This window comes from Chamaea fasciata, unplaced genomic scaffold, assembly GCF_029207755.1.
Source record: "Chamaea fasciata isolate MVZ Bird 193981 ecotype frontalis unplaced genomic scaffold, bChaFas1.0.hap1 SCAF_16, whole genome shotgun sequence".
NCBI classification, from domain to species: Eukaryota; Metazoa; Chordata; class Aves; order Passeriformes; family Sylviidae; genus Chamaea; species Chamaea fasciata.
Genome location: NW_027094101.1, coordinates 720,701 through 742,451, shown reverse-complemented (window position 1 = coordinate 742,451; position 21,751 = coordinate 720,701). Strand labels below are relative to the sequence as shown.

General features: G+C 45.2%; 1 protein-coding gene across 1 annotated transcript; it reads left to right on the top strand.

Annotated features, from left to right (window-relative positions):
- The first annotated feature begins 1,097 nt into the window (after positions 1-1,097).
- Positions 1,098-21,440, top strand: EMP2 (epithelial membrane protein 2). The gene is made up of 5 exons (XM_066198008.1): positions 1,098-1,317; positions 14,917-15,028; positions 17,091-17,184; positions 17,958-18,104; positions 18,680-21,440. The coding sequence occupies exons 2-5, from the start codon at positions 14,951-14,953 to the stop codon at positions 18,862-18,864; spliced, it is 504 nt and encodes a 167-aa protein (XP_066054105.1). The 5' UTR covers positions 1,098-1,317; positions 14,917-14,950; the 3' UTR covers positions 18,865-21,440.
- Positions 21,441-21,751: the final 311 nt, after the last annotated feature.

The following is a 21,751-nucleotide window of genomic DNA, read 5'->3' as shown; positions in this document are numbered from 1 at the left end:
AGCTGGAAAGGGGCACAGCTGGTGACAGATGTTTGCCACTGGCGCTGGATGGTGAACCCCTCAGGAGAGCGGCGGTCGTGAGGCGCGGGCAGCGTCCCCGCTCTCACCTGCGCTGCCCGGGGACGGCGTCATGAGCGGAGCTCTCCTCAGCTCTCCACACACACGTTTTCCTGCGTGACCGACAAGTCCGGGCAGCAGCGAGCCGAGCCTGGCGCGCCGGGCTGCCGGCCAGGGCGGCTCTGCCCTGACACGGCACTCGCTGCCGCCCGGGGCGGCCCGGGGCTCGTCCCTCAGCGGCGCCGCCGGCGGCCAGCTCCGCTCGGCCGGTCCCGCCGGGGGCTCGGCCCGTCCCGCCGGGGGCTCGGCCCGTCCCGCCGGGGGCTCGGTCCGTCCCGCCGGGGACAGGGGCTCGGCCAGTCCCGCCGGGGCCGGGGCTCGGCCCGCCCCGCTCGGCCCGTCCCGCCGGGGACAGGGGCTCGGCCCGCCCGGGGCCGGGGCTCGGCCCGCCCGGGGCCGGCGCTGAGGGGCCGGAGGCCCCGGCGGGAGCGCCTCAAGCACGGCCGGCTGGCAATGGCGCCTTCCCGGCCCCGTGCCCGGGACGGGCTCCCCGCCGGGCGCGGCCACCGCAGCCGTCCCCGGCCGCTCTGGGAATCGCGGCTGCTTTCCCCCGCCATGGCTCCCGTGAGAGGGCTCCGCCCGGGGCCTCGCCCTGTCCTTCCCGGGTAACATCGCCCTCGCCCAGCCAACATCGGGCAGCTGCCGTCCGTCCCTTGCGCAGGGCGACGGGCGGCGGCTCGCCGTGCGCGGCTCCGCGGGACGGGGCCCGGCCGCCTCCCCTCCCCGCCCGCACGGAGCGGTGGCCGCTCCGGCAGGGTCAGCCCCGGCGGAGGGCGGGAGCCGCCCGGGGAGCGGGCCGAGTGCCCGGCCGCTGGCATCGCGGGGGCCCGCGGGGGCAGCGCTGCGGGGACCGGCCCCGGCTGCGGGGGACGGCGGGCCGAGCGCCCCCGGGGAGGGCCGGGCGGCGGCGCGCCTGGATGGATGCCCGCCCGCCGAGGGGGAACGGGCGGGGAAAGTTTCTCCTGTGCGCGCCCCGTCCGTCCGTCCCTCCCTCCGCGCCCGCACACTCTCGCACTCACACACACACGCTCACACCCCTCTCCCGCCGCCAGCGGCCGGGGGGGACTTTTGAAAGTCCTTCTGGTTCCACACCCAGCCGCCGCTGACATCATTCCCGCAGGAGGGCGGGCGGGCGGAGGCACCGCCGCCGCCGCCGCCAGACGGTCGCAGCCCCGGAGAGCTGCCCGCCGGCCCGCGCCCGTGAGTAGCCTCGGCCGGGCGGGGGGCGCGGGGGGCGCGGGGCGGCGGCGGGGGGCGCGGGCAGCTCCGCCGGCCAGGGGAGGAAGGAGCCGCCAGAACTGGGGAAAAACTAAAAGCACGCGTTTGTTTACTATGAAGCACATTTAATTTCGGTGGCCGCGGCGCTGCGCCGTTGCCCGGCCGGCCGGGGAGAGCGGTCCCGCTCCCGTCGAGCCCCGCTCCCAAGCCCCGGGCGTCGGGGAGCGGGACGGGGCGGGCCGCGGGGCTCCTCGCCAGCGGGTCCAGGCTGGGCCAAGCCAGCAGAAGGTTCGCGCTCTCCACGCTTTCTTTCTCTTCTTCTCTGTGATGAACTCTCGGCGGAGTTCGCGTGTGTTGCAGTAACGTAGCAGCTCTTGGCAGCTCCCCCCCCCCCCCCCCCCCGCCCTCCTAGTGGAAGGAAAATACACTTAGATGTAATTCAGTACAGATTTCGGTTTAGGAAGTTTTTGCCAGCATTAAACGTTTTTCCACTTGAGTCAAACTGCAGTTTCACTCACTGGTGGTTTTTATCTACATGTAATGCCCTACTTACTTCGGGGAGGTTGTGTACCAGATACTGGACAGGCAGCTCTCAGTAACGTGGGTTGTCTGCAATATTGAGTATTGGATTTTAGAGGTCAGCTCCTTGTTTGGACATTTGTGGAAGAACACTGCACTGCTGTCGGTTCCTCAGCAGACTTATCCCCGACTTGCTCTTACCCACAGAATGCTGCCATCAAGAAACCTGAAGTTCAGCCTCTTCATTAATTTCTTGGCAGGAATACTTTGTTCACATGGTGCAGGAAGGTCTTTTTTTTTTTCTTTCCCCTCCTAGCAGTTGGGAATAGTATGTAAATGATCAGTAATTATTGCAGTAGAGCATCTTAGAAGTATCTTCTGACTTGATAAAGGGCTGTGAAGAAACCCACTAAATAGCTGTGAAATCCACACTGACTTTTGTTGGGGTTTTCTTTAGGAACTTTGGAAGTAAACAGCTATGGTTGGCTCATCATCAGGAAAACAAAAAGTAGCCATTTCTTTTCATTTACTTGCAGATTGTATATACAGTGCTGGTTTGTTAACTGTATAAAATAAGTTTTCTCGCCTGCCTGAGCAGATGTTTTCTCTGTCAAATAAAAATAGTTTATAGTGACTCCTTCATCCAGACCTGCTCTAAGGTGTTGAAGGCTTTGCTGTCCATGCTGTTCAGGAAAGAGCTGTGAGGCTGGATGCTGGGACTGAGGTGTCAGGTGGCTACAGATGTGGGCAGGCAGGAATCCACACAAATGGTAGGGAGCTGTTGGGCATGAGTTTCATTGTGGGGAGAAAAGGGAATTGCAGTTTGCTGGAGAGTCCAGCAACATTTTTGTAGGAGTGTGTGACAAATGCCATCCTAAGGAATGCAGCTGGGGTACAGGTGCTTGCCACGGCTGGTGAAATCAGAGTGGGAGTGGAAACAAAGACATAGGGTAAACATGGCCACCAGAAGCTGGTAGGAGTTTATTCAGCAAAAGATTTAAGGACTTCACCTTCACTTCAAGACAGTGAAAGAAGGAAGTCTTGCTGTTCTCTGAGTCTCTTTGTGAACTTGTAGAGCTGAGTTAGGAAGCAGACTGTTGGGATCCCTGAGGGAAGATTCATCCTCCGTGCTGAATAAAGATGTGTACAGATGGTATCACGCCCGCTGTGTGGCTGACAGGGATGTTACCAGGTAGCTGTCTGCCCAGCCAGGAATCCTGGAATTACTCTGCCCATAGCCATCAGCATTAACTGGAGCTGAAATGAACCAATACCATGGAGACTCTTAGGAGGTGATCAGTTTCTTGTTAGTATGCTCATTTGGGAAGGAAGATGGTGTGTTAATATAATTTCAAATAAAAACAACACCCGATCAGTAGACAAGACACTACTGGTGTTGTATTCTTTATTTGTGGTCTGGAAAGACTTCTATCATAAACACACAAACAGTGCTGATTATGCTGTGGATTTGCCAGTGAGGAAAAACAGTGAGTTTTATTTGGTTACACAGATTAAAAACCTTGTTAATAAAGGAAGTTGTTCAACAGACTGAGCAGGTCAAGACTGAAGGCTGCCGCAACATCTTACATCTAACAATCTTAGAGATTCTGTCTCAGTTCATAGATGCAGGAGTTACTGTTGCTGGCCAACACTGCTTGGAAGAAATGAGTGTCTCCTTCTTACACCCACTTTCAGTTAGTGCACTTGACCCCTCTTGATTTATTAGCATCTCCTGCTTTACAGTTGCCTTGTGTCTTTCTTTCACTCACATTATTACGGCTTTTGTTTTCTTGTTTGTCTCAAGGCTGTTTCCCATCTCAGGTGTGACATTCCTTTAAAGATTAGAAGAAGGTTGTACTGATGAGTCCCATATGCATATTTAGAGAAGCAAGACCTCCCTCTACTTTTGCTAAGTATATTAGGTGTAGGCTGTCTCCTTTCATAATGCTGTTTCCCTGTCATTTAAAAATAAGATCAGTGGCAGCACAAGGAGACACTTCCCTTTCCACCTCAGTGGCTTGAATATATTTTGATTTTCCACTGGCACTTCAGATTCTATTTGTGTCTTGAGCATCATGTAAGACATGACAACCCCACATAAATCAGGACAAGAATGTATTTAATTAAAGAGATTAGTAGGTCTCTGGGGACAAGGTCTTTTATACTGCTAGCTAGCAGATGGACTTTGCAGGTCCTCCTCCATGTTCCTGTTGGAAGAAGACCCAGCAGAATGAGGCACTGCGTTATACAGGAACTAATAAGAAAGAGATTTACTCTGAAGTGAAGCAAACACTGGATGTAAAATCCATGCGACACTTCAGCACAGCCAAATTTGAAAGTAGAAAGGAATGCACAGCTTTTATTGAAATCACGTTGGTCTCAGAGGGAATGCAGCGGGAACATAAGCGCAGTGCTAAGGAATTCCATTCATGGAGCTGTTTAGTGTTTGTGAGGGTTTGCTTGTTTTTCGGATGCTCAAAGCAAACCACGATCTTTGCAGTGGAGTTTTAGTTTTTGCTGGTTTTCTTTTTTTAAACTTTACTGTTTTAGAGAGTAGATAATTTGGTAAAATATATCTCAAAATGTCAGGTGATGCTTATGACTTCATTAGGAAGATAAGCATCATAATTATTAGTAAATACATCTTGCTGGGTGAGACTCAAGAGAAAGCCTGATGGCCCGAATTCATCCATCAAAGGAATTATTATTTCTCCACTGAATGGGGAAAATGTAATTACACCTTTTTATTCTGCCGGTGAAGTTTCATGGGCAGGTTTAATGATGGTATGTGCATGCCAGGTGAAGCCTCATAATTTGGGTGTGACCTTAAAATACAACCCTCTGGCTGTGTAGAGATCTTCACAGGAGTCTGTAGGTGGAGCAGAAAGTGGACTGACTCAAACACCCCTTAGAGATGGCTATAGGATATATATTTATGGTTTGCTTCACTGATTCTTAAACACTGCTCTATGTTTGGAGTTGCATGGGCCGCAAACAGCCGAGGTGGGCAGTACAGACACTCCCTCGGCTGTTTAATGCAGGTGTCTAGTGTCCCGAAATAGATCAAAATCCTGACCTTCTTCCAGACAGAAACAGACCTTCCAAAGGCCCTGCGTGTCTCTGCTGAGGTGCATGTGCACACTCACCTGTTCTCCGGGGCTTGCAGCGCTCAGTCCACTGGAGCAACAACCGTGCTCTTGAGCTCAAAGGCAGAAGCAAACTCAAGTCCAGAGACTGCAGACCAGTGTGTGAACAACTGAAGGGCTCTGGCTGAGCCTGCCCAGCTGTCAGCGTGCTGGTGTACCCTTACCTGGCGCCAAGAGATCCATGCAGGGGCTCAGGGGACGGGGCTGTTCCCATAGAGCAGCCGGTGCAAAGAGCTGTGCACTGGGTGTGCTCAAACAAGGCACAGAAGTCCTTTTACCTGCACTCGTAGAGTCTACATGGTGACTTTAACTGCACCGATTACAAGTGACGGTGTAAAAATTCCATTCTGGAGGTCGGCTGAGTACTCAGTGCAATCCTGTGCTACAAGGTTGCTGTCAAACAAAGTAGTAGTAGTAGTAGTTGTGGAGAGTTTGAGCTTTTTCTTTTATAACCAACTGTTGTACCACCAATAGAAATGTGTTTTCACACTCTTGATAGATGATGTGTAAACTCTGAAATAACTAAAACCAAAATTTCTCAACACAGAGCGAGTCAAAGCCAAATCAAAACAAGCAGCTTGAAAATTTTACAACAGTGAATGCAACACGTTTGATTGCTAGCAATTTCCACAGAGCATCTGCCAAAGTTAAAACAATATCAGCTTTTATTTCTACGGAGTTAAATGCATTGCTTTCAGTCTGGAAAGACAGACCTTTTCTGCCTTTGTTTGTTGGTTAATTAGCTGGAACATCATAAATCACTCGAGCTGTTCTGTTGTATCTGTAATAATCTCTGGATACGCAGCAGTTCTGTAGTCGGTAGAGCCCAGGGTCTGAGGTTTGCTCAGAACTATGCTGCAGGTGTGCTTTTTTTTTTTCTCTTTTTTTTTTCTTTTTCATGGACTGAGGACACATTTTATTTGTCAACCTGATACAAAGGTCTGGTATTTTACTCGGTCTGTCACTCCCTGCCCTGCCGAGCTATTGAGCACGGACGCCCTCGACACTGAAAAGTGGCCACACAGTGACCGAGCAGGGGTGAGGCCAGGCCACACCTCAGTTGGGCCGTTGTCTTCAGGAGCCGGTTCCCGGGAGGGTTCTCGTGGCTCGAACAGCTTATGGGAACCGCCCCGTGTCACTGTCCCCGCTTCCCCGAGCCAGCGGCAGGGCTGTGCCGGCAGGCTGCAAAGGGCTCCGTGCTTCCTCGCCACTGCCCGGGGCGCTGGTGGCCCTTAGGTCACCCTCAGACGAGTGGTTCCTCCAAGCTGGCTGCGTGTCCCCGTGGTCACCGCAGTGCCGCTGCACTGCCAGCGGCCGTCGGAGCACGGCAGGGAATTCAGCCGGGCGCCAGGGGCGCGGGTGTCATGCAGAAAGCCTGCTGCGAAACACGCGGAGACCTCAGTGAGGTTGTTGCGAGGCTTCACCGGAGAGCACGGCTGCAGGGTCCTCCCAGGACAGCGGGTCTGTCACCCTGCTAGCACAGTCCCTGCATCACGAAATCCTTTCTTGTGGAGGATCTGGTGGAGCTCTCTCTTTCCTAAGCTGTGGTGATTGTAATGCTGTTCCAGAATGTGACAGCTCTAAGAGTTGTAATTTACATCCAAAGTGTACTCACATCTGATTTGTAGCCATTTATTTTCATCTCTAAGTTGAACTGTTCTTTTTCCTTCCATGTGTTTGCCTTGACCTGCAAGCATGTCCCCACTCTGTCTTGGTCTTTGAAAATGAGCAAGTCAGAACGAGAAGTTCTCGTCTTGTTAAGCTTAGGAAAACAAGCTTTAAGTACTTTTAGACCAGCCTGATTGTTAAGAAAGTTTTAATGTGTACCACAACTTTGTTTATATTGAAGTGGTGTGTGGTGCACAACAAGCAACCTAGCTGAACAGAGAGCATGCACGGAACACCTGAAATGATGTGTGTTTTCTTTCATTCTCTAAGAATACAGTTAAGCTCTACCCACACATCCTTAAGTTACAAACATTTTATAACATGTTTTTCACATGCCTTTGTGAAAGCTGACGGAGTATATTTGTGTTTTGCAAGAAACCAGAAACTGCAATATACGAGCGGTTACTTCTTTCAAATTACTGCTGGGTTTTCTCAAACAATATGTGCCCTTTGAGAAATCCCTTGAACCATGGGGTGTCTTTGATGAAAGACTGTTTTGTTAGCATTTGCCAAAGGCATGTGATGCTCAGCATAAACTGAAGGTGGAAGAGTGGATGACTATGATGGGAATCAGGGATTAATTGCAACCCTTTTCGGTGTTATTTAGTAATATGGCAGCCTACCTTACACCACTGTGGGTTGTGTTGGGATTAGATGCAAATATAGACCATCTTAAATATGAGATTATTATTATCTGGGATGAAAATACAGTGACAAGAAAAAATTCTTTAGGGAAACGGAAGAATGTGTAAAAGATTTTACATTTGAGGATGGTGTGATTTGTGCTGCTGGAGGAGGAGAAACATTCTTATTCTGCTGATCACACAAAACCTTCTGAAAAGCAGTTTTGAGAAGATGAAGTCTTAAAAGACTTTCATTCAAATACGTCTGTCTGTGTAGGCAGCTGACTTCTGTACCTGCTGAATTGTCTTCTCAGCAGATAGTGGCTGGTAATGTCTCTTCCAGGTTTTGCAGGAGTATTTGAATACATCTGTCTTGAAGTTTTTAAGCTTCAGGCTAGTTTTTAGGATTTTCAGGTAAGATGTCACAAGGCTCATTTTTCCGGTAAGTGGCACTTCCCCACCCCACAACAGGGCATCGTGTCCCTGTGTTCCCACAGGTCCTGCTGGTTTTCTTCTGCTGAGTCTGCCCACAAAGGCTTCATGGCAGGGTGACTTTCCTCTGCAGTGCACACAGCGGGGCCACAGTGAAAGGAGTGGTAGGGCAAGTCTAAACCCAGCCCGAACTTGTTTGCGAATAAATGACTGACTGAGTTACAGAAGTGGCAGCGATGCTGGCATCCCTAGGTCAAAAATTTATTAATAGCATTCCTAAGAAATTAGAAACATCAGCTTCTTTGGGTGTCCACACTCAAAGCTAGCATGTTGCATTTTTGCTGCAGTTTGCTTCTTGGTTTTGTTTGGAAATATATGGAACAGCAGGGTTAGAATTTCCTAGACTTCGGAGTTCTGGCTTGGTAGCATAGATCTAATGAGGAGGACAGGGTGAGAAGGAAGGAAGTCTGGAGATGATCTGCCTGACCCACCTGTAATCACAGTCTCTTTCACTTCTGGTAGCTGGGTGGGGTTTCTGAAGAGGAGACCACATTCAGTGTTCATGGAGTTGCTAGGGAAAGAGCTGAAGGGTGCTTGAGCATCCCCTCCCACTCAGGCGATAGGGAGCCCAGGCACACAAGCTTGTTCACTCCAAGTCTGCTGTTGCTCAGAGAGTCCCACCAGTACCAGCAGGGTGGACAGACATCCAAACACTGTAAAAACAAAAGGGTTTTTTAACCCATAGGTGCACAGTTGTATTAGTTGTGGTGCACACAAAAAGCAGACCCCAGGGGTTTGGTTGCAAGGCACAATTTTTTGGAAAGAAAATAGATAAAAAACTCGGTCATACCATGTCTTGTGAGTTTCTCTCCCCTGTATTTCACTATCAAAACACAACAAGTTGACTGCTGTAATTGTGCTGGAGGTTACTGGGTCTTAACACAGCCTGCTGCAAGGGCACCAACACATCTAGATCTGATAGGATGACCCTACTTTATTTTCTGCCATTGTGTTAAAAAGCCATCAATGTTGTCATCGAAATGGAGGTCTAGAAAAGAGTGTGGATTCACTTTTTGCTGTATTGTTTTTTTTTTTTGGCCTTCCTACAGTGGTTGGGTACAGGGAACTTTGATTCATCTCCTTCTGATTTCCTTGCTTTGTGAGGAAGGACTTCAAAAAACAGGTGGAGGTGCCAGTGAAAAGCTCTCTTCCTTCCACATGAAATAGGTAGCACAAAGAGCTGTGGGCCTGAATGTGTTCTCAGTTAAGCAAACAAAAAGAGCTGATGGTCTCTGTGCCATCTAGGGCTCACAGGACACTTAGTCCTCTCGCTTCCAAAGCCAGTATCAAGCAGGGAGCTGAAGTTTTATTTCATGTAGAACGCACATCGTTCTTCATGCTTAGCTTCACACCAGGAAGAAATCGGGTGGGAGCCCATGCGCTGTGTAGACTGTTCCTTGTGCTTTGCATTTCCCTCCTGGGTCCCCATTCAGCGTTGTAGTCAGAGGTGCAGTCAGAGCCATCCAGCACTTCTTGGAGGTCTCCACACTGCCTGCAGAGACTGGTTGAAGGACATTCAGTTTCTGTATTGACTGTTAGCTGGGTAACACCTGAGCGTGAAAACAGGTCACAGTTTGAATGTACCCTTGAAGAATGTTGGTGTTCCCAGCTGTTAAATTAACTCAGACAGAAGAAATACACCGGAGTAAATTGTTTCAACTGGTGTAATTATTCTCTTGGTCTTACATTTCCTGATTTTCTTGTCCTTTATGTTGTTTGATATTTAGGCATTAGAGGATTGTTGAAATCCTCAAAGCTCTTGCTGGCTTGGGAGAACGTCTGCTGTCTGAACTTCACTTTTGGTTCCAGTTCTGAGAATCACACAAGAAAAACGGAACCCTTCATACTTGATAAAAGAAAAAAAAAAAAAGAATGTTAACAGTATCACTCTGTTCTTCATAAGCCAGGGAATTCTGTGCAAGTTTAGAGACAACGGTACAGGCAAAATGTGAGCCAGCTTCTGAGTTCTCAGTCATGAGACACCATGAGATGTGGCACAAGAGCTCTGAGCAAAACATGTAAATCCAAACAACTTACGATGCATCACAAGATGTCAGATTTCTCATGCTACAAGTATACAGACTTTTTCTTCTAAATTCACATTTTCAGACTAAATTATAGCACTGAGGGGCAGAAAACAGATAATTAAGATTTGCTTTGATTCAGTTTTACACCAGTGACCTCAAGAAAGTTCAGCGGAGCTGGATGCTTATTGATGGCCCAAAGACCTGCAGTTCTAGTTGCAATGAAACATCTCGGTGCAGAGAGCTGCAGGTATGGTAACTTGTTCAGCAGGATCCTCTACCCCTTGTTTTGGGTGTGTCTTTTCTGCACACTGAACGCGGGTGTTGAGAGTCTGCACACCCCCAGCCTCGGTCTGTGCAGAGCAGGAGCTGTTTTGCAGAGATTTCACCGTGCTTCTAAGGGTATGAACCAGGATTGTCTGTGTGGAAGTTTTCTCATGCGTGGGCTCAGATGAAGATGATAAAAACCCCTGACTTGATCCTGGGGAATGAGGGCAGCAGCCAGTGTCGGAGGGTAAGCTTCAGCCTTTCCAATGCAAATGAGCTCAGGATGAACATGCTACTCCATCTATTGCTGGTAGCAAAAATTGAGTATGCACAAACAGGAGAAACAGCCTGGCAGCAGAGTTGAACTGCATGGGAGGAAAGCATTTGTTGTGGAGATGACATCTGGGTTGGAAAGTAGTGATAGAACTTCTGTTAAGAACTGTCAAAGACTATTTTCATTTTTGCTTGCTTGCTGTACTAAAGAGCAGAAAAAACTTAAATAGTCATGTTTCTTTGTACTGATGGCATGAAAGATAAACTTTATCCTGGAGATAAACTGAGGCTTCTCTGCAGGGGATGTGTTTTTGTGTGTGATATGACACAGGGAGACAATCCAATTTTGAAACACTGCAGTTCAGAAATGTTGGAAACTCTGGCCTAGACTGCTTATTTTACTGTGCACTTCTGTGATGGTCGTAGTGTCCTGTCCTGTATAAATGTACTTGTCTCTGCGTGTCCGGGAGATTACAGCAGAGGCCCTTCCTAGCCACTTCTTCTAAAGCTCATCAGGCTCTCTCCCATGGCAAGTGCAAACTGCTGCTTCCAAGAGTCTGCATTACTGAAGAGACTCCAGAGAAGTGTGACTCCTGCATTTGTCCTCCTCTACATGCAAAATAGAGTCGCATTGGAGCATTACTCTGCACTTATTGAAAAAAATACATGTCGTTGCTATAACTGGCCTTCTGTTTTCAGTGTGTTTGGTGTAAGTATACTGCAATTTAACAGTATTTGTGGGAAATGTTATTACCACAGCAAATCTGCATGTGTTCAGTGGGATTCCTGTCACTTACTCTTTCTAGATCCAGTGGCAGTCTGCACTTGCAGCTCAGCAGTATCTGTCCACTTCTGCCTTGCACCATACCTTGTGAAGTGGTATTAAATGCTGAGGCTTGCAATTGAAGGAATTCTTGTTGACATCCAATGTCATCCTTACTATAACCCCCCAGTCTGTTTTCAGTGGCACATGTGATGAGCTAAGTCCAACGTTATGTTCTCTTTTGTCAGAGCTTTGCTGGAGATTAGTCCGGGGAGGTTCCTGAAATAGCTACAGATTGACAGGAGAGCTGAGCTGGAGGGGCCTCTGGAGGTCTCTAGTGCAGACTGGCTCCAAGCAGGGGGTTACATCAGGACGTTCTGGGCCTTGCTTCACTCAAGGCAGGAAGATGTCCAAGAATGGAGATCCCACAGCCTCATGGGCCCCGCTCCAGTACTTAATCATGCTCATTGAATATAATTAATACTTTTTTTCACAATTGGAATATTCCTTGTTGTAACTTGTAACTGCTGCCTGTAGTCTTTTCATCACGTACTTCTGAGAAGAGTGGCTCCATCATCCTAAGTGCAGTGTGTCCAAAAAGCTTTTCTCATACATTTGTGTGTGTGTAAAAACTATTAAAAGAATTCAGGCCACTTTGGGGAATGATGAACAGTATCTGTTGCATCATCCCAGTCTCCGTCCATGCCTAGAGGCAGTGTACTTAAAAACCATGAACACCTTGACCTGAGAGCATGGTGTGTTTCAACTGCAGATGAGAGAAGGTGAAAAATCACTCTGCCCAGGAAACAGTTCACAGCAAATAAGAAAAGGAGTATAGTTGGTGTGCAGATTAGGATGTTACCAAAGTGTTTGGTTAGTAATACATTAAAAAAATAATTCTGAACGTTAATGCAAACAGTGCTCTGTAACTCTGTCCTTCCCTTGCTCACAGGGAGAGGAAAGGAGCTGCCTGCTGCTAGGAGATGTTCCCAGGCAGGCCGTCCTCAGAGGACTGGGCAAGGAAGAGCTTCTTGCGGAGGGAGTGGAAGAATCTTGAGTCTGCACAGCAAGGTTTTGAATTCCAGGACTGTGTGGAGTGGAGAAGGACTAGTAGTTCTCTCTGAGAGATGAAATCCAGAATTTCTGCCTAGAGAGGGATGCAGATTCTGTAGTAGCATCTGCGACATTGCTGGCTGCATCTCGGAAGAGGGGAGCTGCTCTTTGCTTCCTGCCCCCAAATCTCAGAGACCTTCTCTGGAAAACCCTCCTCCCTTCATTATTTCTTGTGCAGCCTGGGATGAACCACAGAAACTCCTGGGTGTCCGTGGGAAGGGAAAGTTTGTAGGAGTGATGAGGTCTGTGCACTTCTGGGATCCTGCTCAGGCATGACAGATTGGATAACCAGTTCTTGTTGTCTTTTCCTGGTATTAATTACTTGGAAATGGTCTGTCTCCTTCCTTTCCCCCAGCGTATGTAATTCCTGTCTCCATGTGTCATTGTTTAGCACTGTGTGCACAGAAGTTGGAGCAGCTTGTGAAAGGAGCCGTTGCCAGCAAGTCAGGAGGAGGAATCTCAAGATGGTGGTTAGGAAGGGTCTTAGTAACAGAAACATTAGACCTTTCTCACTGTCCTTTTGTAAAGACAAAACAAAAATCTCTGTCATTTAATCTTGGCTTTATTTGGGTAAAACAAAAAATGTCTTCACCTCACCAGCCATACATGTTTATCTATCCTGTCTGAAACACTTCTCTTTATGGCTGAAAACAGTAAAACAAAAGCATTCACTTGACTGAAGATAAAGTGGGTTCTTCTGTGCTGGCAAGTCTTGCTTTTGCAAGATTGGTTTTAATTAGGTTACATTTTTTGGTCTCTCTTCCTTTATGTTACTTCATGTAATAAGATGAAATTGCATTGTTATTCTTAAAATAATACCGAGTACAATTTGGTTCTCTCTCCTTATGTGGCAGATGATTGTTGCATTACTGAACGGTTAGATACCATCTGTGCAAGAAATGAGCCTCAGAAAAAACCAGCCACAAGACAAGAGGGTGCTGTGCAAAGACCGGTACATGTCACAATGAAAATATTTTGATGTGGCATTATACAAACCCACAAAATACCTTCTTTTCCTTTCTTCTTCCTTTCGTTCAAGCAAGGCTCTCATAGAGAGCCATGAATGACATTTCTAGAAGTGGAGCTGGATTCAGAGGACCTTGAGTCACACAGTAGAATCAGCTCATTGGAGGAAATTGCCACTTTCTGTCCTTTGTTGTGGCTGAGAAGGAAGGGTTTAACAGAGAGGAAATGGGAAGGAATACACACTAGAGTAGCTGCTTTTCCTATTTTAGGGTTCAACTCGGCTCTCCCATTCAGTCATTCCAATTAGATACGGATATAAGGCTATCCACTTCTTTTTCACAAAAGCACTTTAATGCTGTTTGCCTCTGAGCGTGTTATAGCTCTGTACTGCAGCGGAGGTGGAGAGGATTAGTCTGGGACTGCTGGTCTCTATTCACTGCGTTATTATGCTGTCAATTATCTTTTTGTTAAAGTTTTGCAGAGTAGTTATTATTTGCCCCGATGAGAGTGCCAGTGGAGCTGCTTTAAAAATGCCGTCAGAGTAGTCCTTTTATTTGGTTTAATTATTCATGTGGTTCATGATTCCAGCAAATGGCAGTAGGAGAGAGGGGGTTAGACGTGAAAAAAAAATCATGGAAGTCTTAAAATTCATAACTGCCCTTCCTTCTGGATATTTACTGTGTTATGTGAGTGGCATCATTTGACATCACAGAATGTGTCCAAAGCAAAGGGAGAAATATGCATTAATGTACTGATGAGAGACAACATGCAGATGACGTACAGAATGGTGCACCTTAACTGCAAAGATATGCAAGACTGCAGATGCCTTACAGCCTGTATTAATTGGCAAGAATTTCTGGCCAAGAAGAAATAGATATCTCAAGCAATTGCATTTTTCTGTGTATTGGTAGCAGTAGTTTTCTCTAACCTATTTGTTATGTGCCCAGAGATTTCCTGGGGATTCCAGTGAAATGGAGTCTCTGATTCTCTTGTACACAAGATTTTTTTTCATGTTAATGTTTTTTCCATGTGAGATGTGACATTGCATTAAGTGGGTTAAATAAGGTATGAAGGTAAGAGGTAGCCTACAGAGAGTATTAAGTGAATGAACATAAAATAGCTAACTGGATTATCATGTGACTAATGGCTTTATTCAGCCCTACCAGTGGGAGCAATATATTGAAGAAAAGGGTAGTCCTTAGTCATTATTCAACGGATAAAGCTTATAACTGTATGAACAAAGGACGTGAGGCCTAGGGTACAACACTGCTGTTACTAAATCTAGGAGGTAGCTCTTGATGCACTCAATTTTGTTCTTAAAGCATCCTTTTGAAATGTGGTTCTTCTTTCTTTGGAATGATGGTTGAAACAAGACCTTACTGCAGTCAGTGGAAATATTATCATCACTGCGCGAGGCTGTAGTTTGAAATGCGCTTCTCTAAAAGCCAAAGTGAAGGAGTTTTCCATCCTTGCACACGGAATGAAACTTCTCTGTGTGTTTATTCACTGCAGCCATCACGCTGGAAGGTTGCAAAATGCACCTCTTGGCTTCATTTCAAGCTGTGATTCATTTTAACACCCATGATGGCAGTTAAGTATCTGCAGAGGTAGAACACGTGCTGTGGACTCAAACTGCATCTGATGTTAGTCTCTAACAGCACCGGAACTGCGCGTTGATCCACTGACAGCTCTTAAAGATTGTTCATGTACCTCCTTATGTTCAACAGATTGAGCTCAGCCTAAAGCCTCCCCAGAGCAAGGATGCTGATTCTCCTGGCCTTCATTATCGTGTTTCACATAACCTCAGCAGCGCTGCTGTTCATCTCTACTATCGACAATGTAAGTGTCGTTTCTTCTCCTTGTCACTCAAACACACCGGGATTTCTTTGCTTCATAAAAGCTGAGGTTTTCTTCTCTAGTCTTCAGCTTGCTCACTGAGAGGACCTAAGTTTGCTGGGCACACTGGTGTCCTCAGACCCTTCCGTAACAAAAATGCCTTGGATGTTCATGTTGCTGGTGGATAAGGCTATCCCTGGCATCACGTTGGAAGCTCAAGGCAGCAGATTCTCTCCCCTGGGAGAGAGTTGGCCAGGGAGGATATTTATAGGGTGGGGCCCTGGGATTTGATTCAGCTGGATATGAAGGAGAGAAGGAGGGAACATCCACTGTCCTTCTGTGTCAAGTACACGAAGTCAAACAGCTGGTGATTGATGTGTGGGGATAATTTCAGTCAGGGTGTGCTTTGCCTCGCGAGTGTTTGTCCAGGATGCCCAGTTAACTCATGAGAGACACCATCAATGCATCTGTGTCCATTACATTGAAGCAGCTTCAGCACAAAGCTTTAGAGTATTTTATGTTGCCTTCTTTTCTAATTCCCATTTTATTGTTGTGATCAGAAAGAATTTACCCTCCAATATTTATTTAGCTTTTAATGTAATTCTCCATCTTCCAAAACAGCCCACTATCCTGATCTGAAGTCTGTGCACTGGAATCTGTCTGTGAGGTCTGATGTATGTACAGGCTTTTGATATTAAAAAATTGTTGCTGAAAACGCTGTTTAGTGAAGACCACGCTCCAAGTGAAATGATGCATTACCCACAACTTTTTATTGCAAAAGTCTACAAACTCAGGTGTTACATTTTAGTCAGCTGGTTGATTGTTCCATGGAAGTAGGTCATTATTTGAGCACTAGAGCAGGTTGTCCTACCCTGCTCCTCTGAATATTTAGAAAGCAAAGACAATAGGCCAAGCAAGCTAATCTCATTTCAAATCTGCTACCCACAACCCAAATTATTACAGAAATAAAAGCCTGTGCACTCTGCTTTGTGTCATTGGCTACTTTGAGAACAATTAAACCATCAGAACAATAAAACACTTAAACTGTACAACCACCTTCGATTAGATTTTTACTATGCGTCTGTATATTATATAGAGCTCAGAGCTGAAAAATAACATATTGAACTTGGACTGCAAAATCCAATTGAGTGGCATCCTGAGAAAGTAATTCTTTTCCTTAAAACACAGTGTTCTGTTTATCCAAATGCCTACTACCATAATATATTATAGTTTTAACTGCAGTATTGTTTGCAAAGCTGCACAGTAAGCTCTGGGGCTTCTGGAATGTCTTATTTAAGCAGCAGATGCTACCAGGAATCATATTTATAAGTTGTATTTTGTGGAGCTCTAGTCAAAACAAAGGCCTGGGTAGCTGCTGGAATGGGAATGGGTTTCCTGAGGAAATGACACTTGTGGAGTGCTTGTCATTTTCCAGGCTACTGTAAAAATCTGCTCAGACACTGCAGTACCATTTCGCCCTGAATGTTAAAATCTCAAAATAGAAATGCCACAGGAGGATCTTAATTTGTCAGCAGCCATTACCAGACAGATGCCATAGTATACCTCAGCACAGCTGCGTTACGTTGAGATGAATCACGTTAGTGGCAGCAGCCAGAACATCTATAAAGGACTTCTGTTTCACAGGTGATGCTATTTCCTGCAAATTCGCAAATGCTGTTCCTTCAGAGAGGTGTGCACCCTAAACAGGGTCTGCGTGGACAAAGCACATCTTGTCTGTGTGTCTCAAGGAGTGAGCAATCGCTGACTGATGGCAAAATGCAAAATTTCTGTCCAAACGATGGGAATCCCTTGTGCTTTGGGATGTTTAAGATGCCCTTACCTGCTGCACAGGGGTCTAAAATGAGAATGATGTGTGGATAGTTATATACCCTTTATTCCGAAATGCCACGAGATCTCACATTTCATTTGAGTGGTTAAGCATGAAAAACAAACAGAAGATTGGTACAGCTGATGTATCTGATCAGTAGACACTTGGACAGGGAAGAAGTTTTGTGGGTTTTGTTTGTTTTTTCTCCTGCAAGAATCCTTTACTTTTATTTTGCAGGCCTGGTGGGTGGGAGATAACTTTTCTACAGATGTCTGGAGAATGTGTACCACAAATACGAGCACCTGTATGGCTATCACTGATGAGTTCAATGGTGAGTGTCTCTCCACGCCTGTGTCTGTGTTCCTTCAGCAGATCTGGTGAAATTGCTATCAAATTTACAGGGGCAGTTTTACAGTTCTTCAAAAATCTGCGTGTCCTAACTAGGCACGTCTTCTGAAAACTTTAATACTGGTTTTCCATTTTGGAAAGGCAACTGTTTTAACAGTTTCTGTGAGAGGAAGGCAGAAGGAACTGTCATGTGCACTTAAGAGGCCAGTGCAAGAGTAAACACAAACTACCAACAATGACTGCGAATAAGTTCTTAAAAAAATTAGGTAAAAACGGTGAAGTCATCTGAAGTGATAGAATTTGCCTCAGAATTGAACTTGCAAAGAACCTAAAAATACTGAGCATGTACAAGAATGGGGGGAAAAGTGGAAGAAAACACAAGCTGGAGTTTTAACCAGGAAGTCTTAATACACAGCGTAATAGCCTGCTTTACAAAAATTGAAAGCTGTCTCCAGGTCTGGTGGGAGGCTGGGGTCTGCATTTGGAAGCTGTCTGGCACAGCTGGCAGTTTCACTGTGCTTCTAGGACATCAGTGGCAGCAGTATTTTCATTCAGTTTGATGAGAAGCTTGTAGCAGTCTTTAAGCTGTATTAATACCGAGGAAGCAGAGGAGAACCAGCCTGCGCAATGCACACACAACTGCTTTGCTGCATCTGCTGAACCCCTACTTACAGAACACGGCTCTGCCCCTTTACTCCTAGCAGGAGAAGGCAAAGAGAGAAACTATTTTTAATCAAGGCTGCTGTGTTTTTGCAGAGTATCAATCAATTCAGGCTGTTCAGGCCGCCATGATTCTGTCTACGATTTTCTGCTGTGTGGCATTTCTGGTTTTCATTCTTCAACTCTTCCGTCTGAAACAAGGAGAAAGATTCGTGTTAACCTCTATTATCCAGCTCCTGTCATGTGAGTGATTTTTCAATGCTTTTGACTGAAATGATACTTCTGTGAAAGTAGAAAAGTGGGAAAAGGTTTCAAAAAGAACGAGTCGCATGAGAACTCTCTAGTGCTGTTGGGGCCATAGCTTATCCTTCGTAATTGTTTAAACAGTGAACTGTTCTGTTCTGCAATACACAGGCAGTTAAAACATCGATGCCACCACTGCTCAGGATAAAGTAATTTAAACTTTGAAGGGAAAGAATCTGAGATTCTGAACTTCTTGAACACACTAAATAACTCTCTTAATTGTTACAGGCAAGTACCCCCTTTGTTTTTTGTCAGTCTTAAAAACTACCCAGATGTTCAGAACCATTTTCTGTTCACTGCAAATGACACAGACACACAACAGCACTTCAAATTTAAAGCCTGCCAAATAAACTGAAAATATGTCTTGAAATGCTTCCAGATTAGTGTGAGGATGGAAAACTAGTGCCTACAAAGAAAGACATTGTTGGAAGCAGCTGACAGAAGAGACACTGAATAGTTGTGTCTACTGATAATATTTTAAGATGCTGACCTTTATTATTTTCTTCCTCCTGTAGGTCTGTGTGTTATGATTGCAGCTTCCATTTACACAGACAGGCATGAAGAACTGCACCAGAGCCATGGATATAGAATGGAAGTTTCCAAGGGCCAATATGGCTATTCCTTTGTCTTAGCCTGGATTGCCTTTGCCTTTACCCTGATCAGTGGAGTGATGTACTTAGTATTAAGGAAGCGTAAATAAATGTCAGTACCTAGTTATTTCTGTCACTGCAGTACAAAACCAAATTCCAGTAACCATTTTGTATATAATCATTTACATGGTTTTGTAGTAAAGGTATTGTTTCTCTAAAAATGTACTGTGTTCTTGATATGAAACAGAAGAAAAAAAAAAAAGGCAGGTGAAATGAAATGCCTGGCACCTCCAGGTCAGGGGTCGGAGCACGACAAAGCCAAGTTGTTTCTTTTACATATTTCATCTTCATAAATGGTTTTCCTTTATTAGACATTAACAGTTTGTTCCTGGCCTCTAGATTACAAATAAAGCCTGTAGAAATTAATTTGTAAGCAATATACTAACTATATTCCTGGACCAGTTTATCCCTTTGAAATATGTTAAATATAAGGGTGTGTCAAGAAACGAGGCGCAGATGACAATGAAAAAGCAAACAGTTCTAAAGCCCAAAGCTGCACTCAGAGCGTCTGCCCTGGTGCAGGACCAGCGTTCTGCTCTTTATAAAGTGCAGTAAGTGTCATCAAGTTTTTATTAAAACCACTTGCTTTGCAAAAGTAAACAAGTCCTTTTTGTACTCCAGCAAATGTTTCTCTTGATTAGTCTTTCACATTTAATTGAAGCACACAGAGCCTTTGGTGGGAGCACTTCTCAGCCAATTCCCTGTTCAGCCTGGGCCCAGCACAGCCGGGGCAGTGAGGAACTCCCTTCCCCAGTCCTGAATCCCTTCAGCTTAGCCTTGGGCAGCCTTTCTGGGAAACAGAAAAGCATTACTGTGCCTACATCTGCAGATTTCTAAGCAGACTAGTGATCAAGCAATGCCAAATTTAGGTTTTTACAGCTAAACTCGACATGTTTATTACACTGGGCTTTTATCACGTAGTGATTTCATGGTTAATGTGTCCTGTACAAAAGCATTCCCTGAGTCTGCCCATTAGGAAATTGGCCTTTAAAAAATTCATTTTAAATTCCTTTGTGGATTTTACTGGAACTAAACACTGCTACTAAACAAATCAGAGGGCAATTACTATGCTTATGAATCCCAGGATAGGTTTCAAGATAGAAAGTGGTGGTTTTTCTTCCAGTCATTTTGTGAACTAAATCTTTGCTCTAATACCAGGCTTAACTGCTTGGCAGTGTAGTACTGGCTTTGGCTGATGGTGATTTTGGAGATCAGCGTGGAGAATGAATGAAGTGGCCTGTTCTGGTTAGTCACAGCTTCGATGCTTAAGTACAGATTTGACTTTTGAAAAGCTCAAACCATTTCGTTATTTATTTCGGTATTTTCACTGCAGCTGGCCCAATACACAGGCAGCAAAAAAGTAAATGGGTTTTGAATGAGGTTATTACACTTAGAGTAGGTTCGGTATCATAAGGCAGTGTAGCTCTACTGAAGTTAATAATTACTACATTAGACATCAGTTGATGTCTAATGTAGTCAGATAATGAATTTTTATCTGATTTCTTCAGATTTATCCTTGATTTATCACAAAGTAAAAGTTCAGGTGCATAGCTTTTCAGAACTGTCTCAAACATGAGTGACAGATCATGTAGTTCCATCTACATTCCTTCAACATCCTGTAATGCTTTGGCATGTGCTGCTTGTCTTTTGGGAGCAAAGAAATCCCAGTAAGGCTGTTAAAAATTAGGATAAGCAAGCAGGACATCACAGTGAAAGTAATAGTAACAGTTAAAACCCGACATTAGCTTGAAGAGAAGGGATTCCCATCATGCTAGTATTCTGTCAGGTTTTTTCCCTCTCAGCGGGAGTGCTCTGAATTTCCAAAATTATTACCCTACTTTTTAAAAAAGTGTTTCTATAATTTGCTGAATACATTTCAGGTTCAAAACTTCAGTTGTTGCTACCAAGCAGAATTTGTCTTAAATAAATAGATGCAGGTTTAAGGATGAAAGTAGATTGTTAGCCAGGCATTTTGCTACATTTATTAAAACATGAAACAATAAGGGAAAATTCTAAGCAAATATGGATTAAAGCTCTAATATCTAGAGGACACTCTTGAAAAATTCAGTTAAGCTTTTATGCAACTGACTTGCAAAGATGCTTTAGTTTCTTGCCTTGATAATGCTCAGGTCATTTGCAGAGCAAATATTTAAAATAAAGGTGTAGATAGGCATGAACACGGTTTAATTCCACAGTAAAAGCTCTGTCCCTTTAATAAAGTGAAAAACACACACACAACAAACACTCTGATACACAACACCTCCACTTGTGCACGAACACCTGCACATGCATGATGCCACACAGAACAGATGGGAATGTTCTGCACAGCAAGTGAACAAATACCAGATCAGTCTGAACTAGAGTTTCAGCAGGACAAACATATTTTAGGGTTTTTTTTCTACCTTATATGCCTTTAAAATATACAATTTTCTATACTCTATATATTCTGAAAATGTACATGAAAATAAAGTTAAAGTCTTGTACTGTAATAGCAAACTCAATACATTTAGCAATCTGACCTTGTCTTTAAGCTTGGGATATATTTACACAATGTTGGATGAGAAGTAGTTGAGTATTTGTGTGAACAGGTAAAATTAAATTCTTCCTGCCTGTAGCAGAACCACAAGCTGATTATTTTGTCCTTTGTTGAAGATCTTTCAGGGTAAGCAGAGAAAGTATCAGTGTACTGAACTTTTAAATGTATGGTGTCAAAAGAAAGTCTCGAGTAATGCAAGATCCACTGAGGCTCTGAGGAGTTATTACTTGTAAGGGTTTTTTTATTTTCCATCATTTGCAGAAACAGTCATATATTTTAAGATGAGGTCGAGTGCCTTGGCCATATGAGCAAATAATGTGAGAAACAGCCCAGTGACTTCTGCATCTGCTCTGGTCCAAGCCTTGGATTTGCACTGAGGTGCAAACAGCACACTTGGGTTT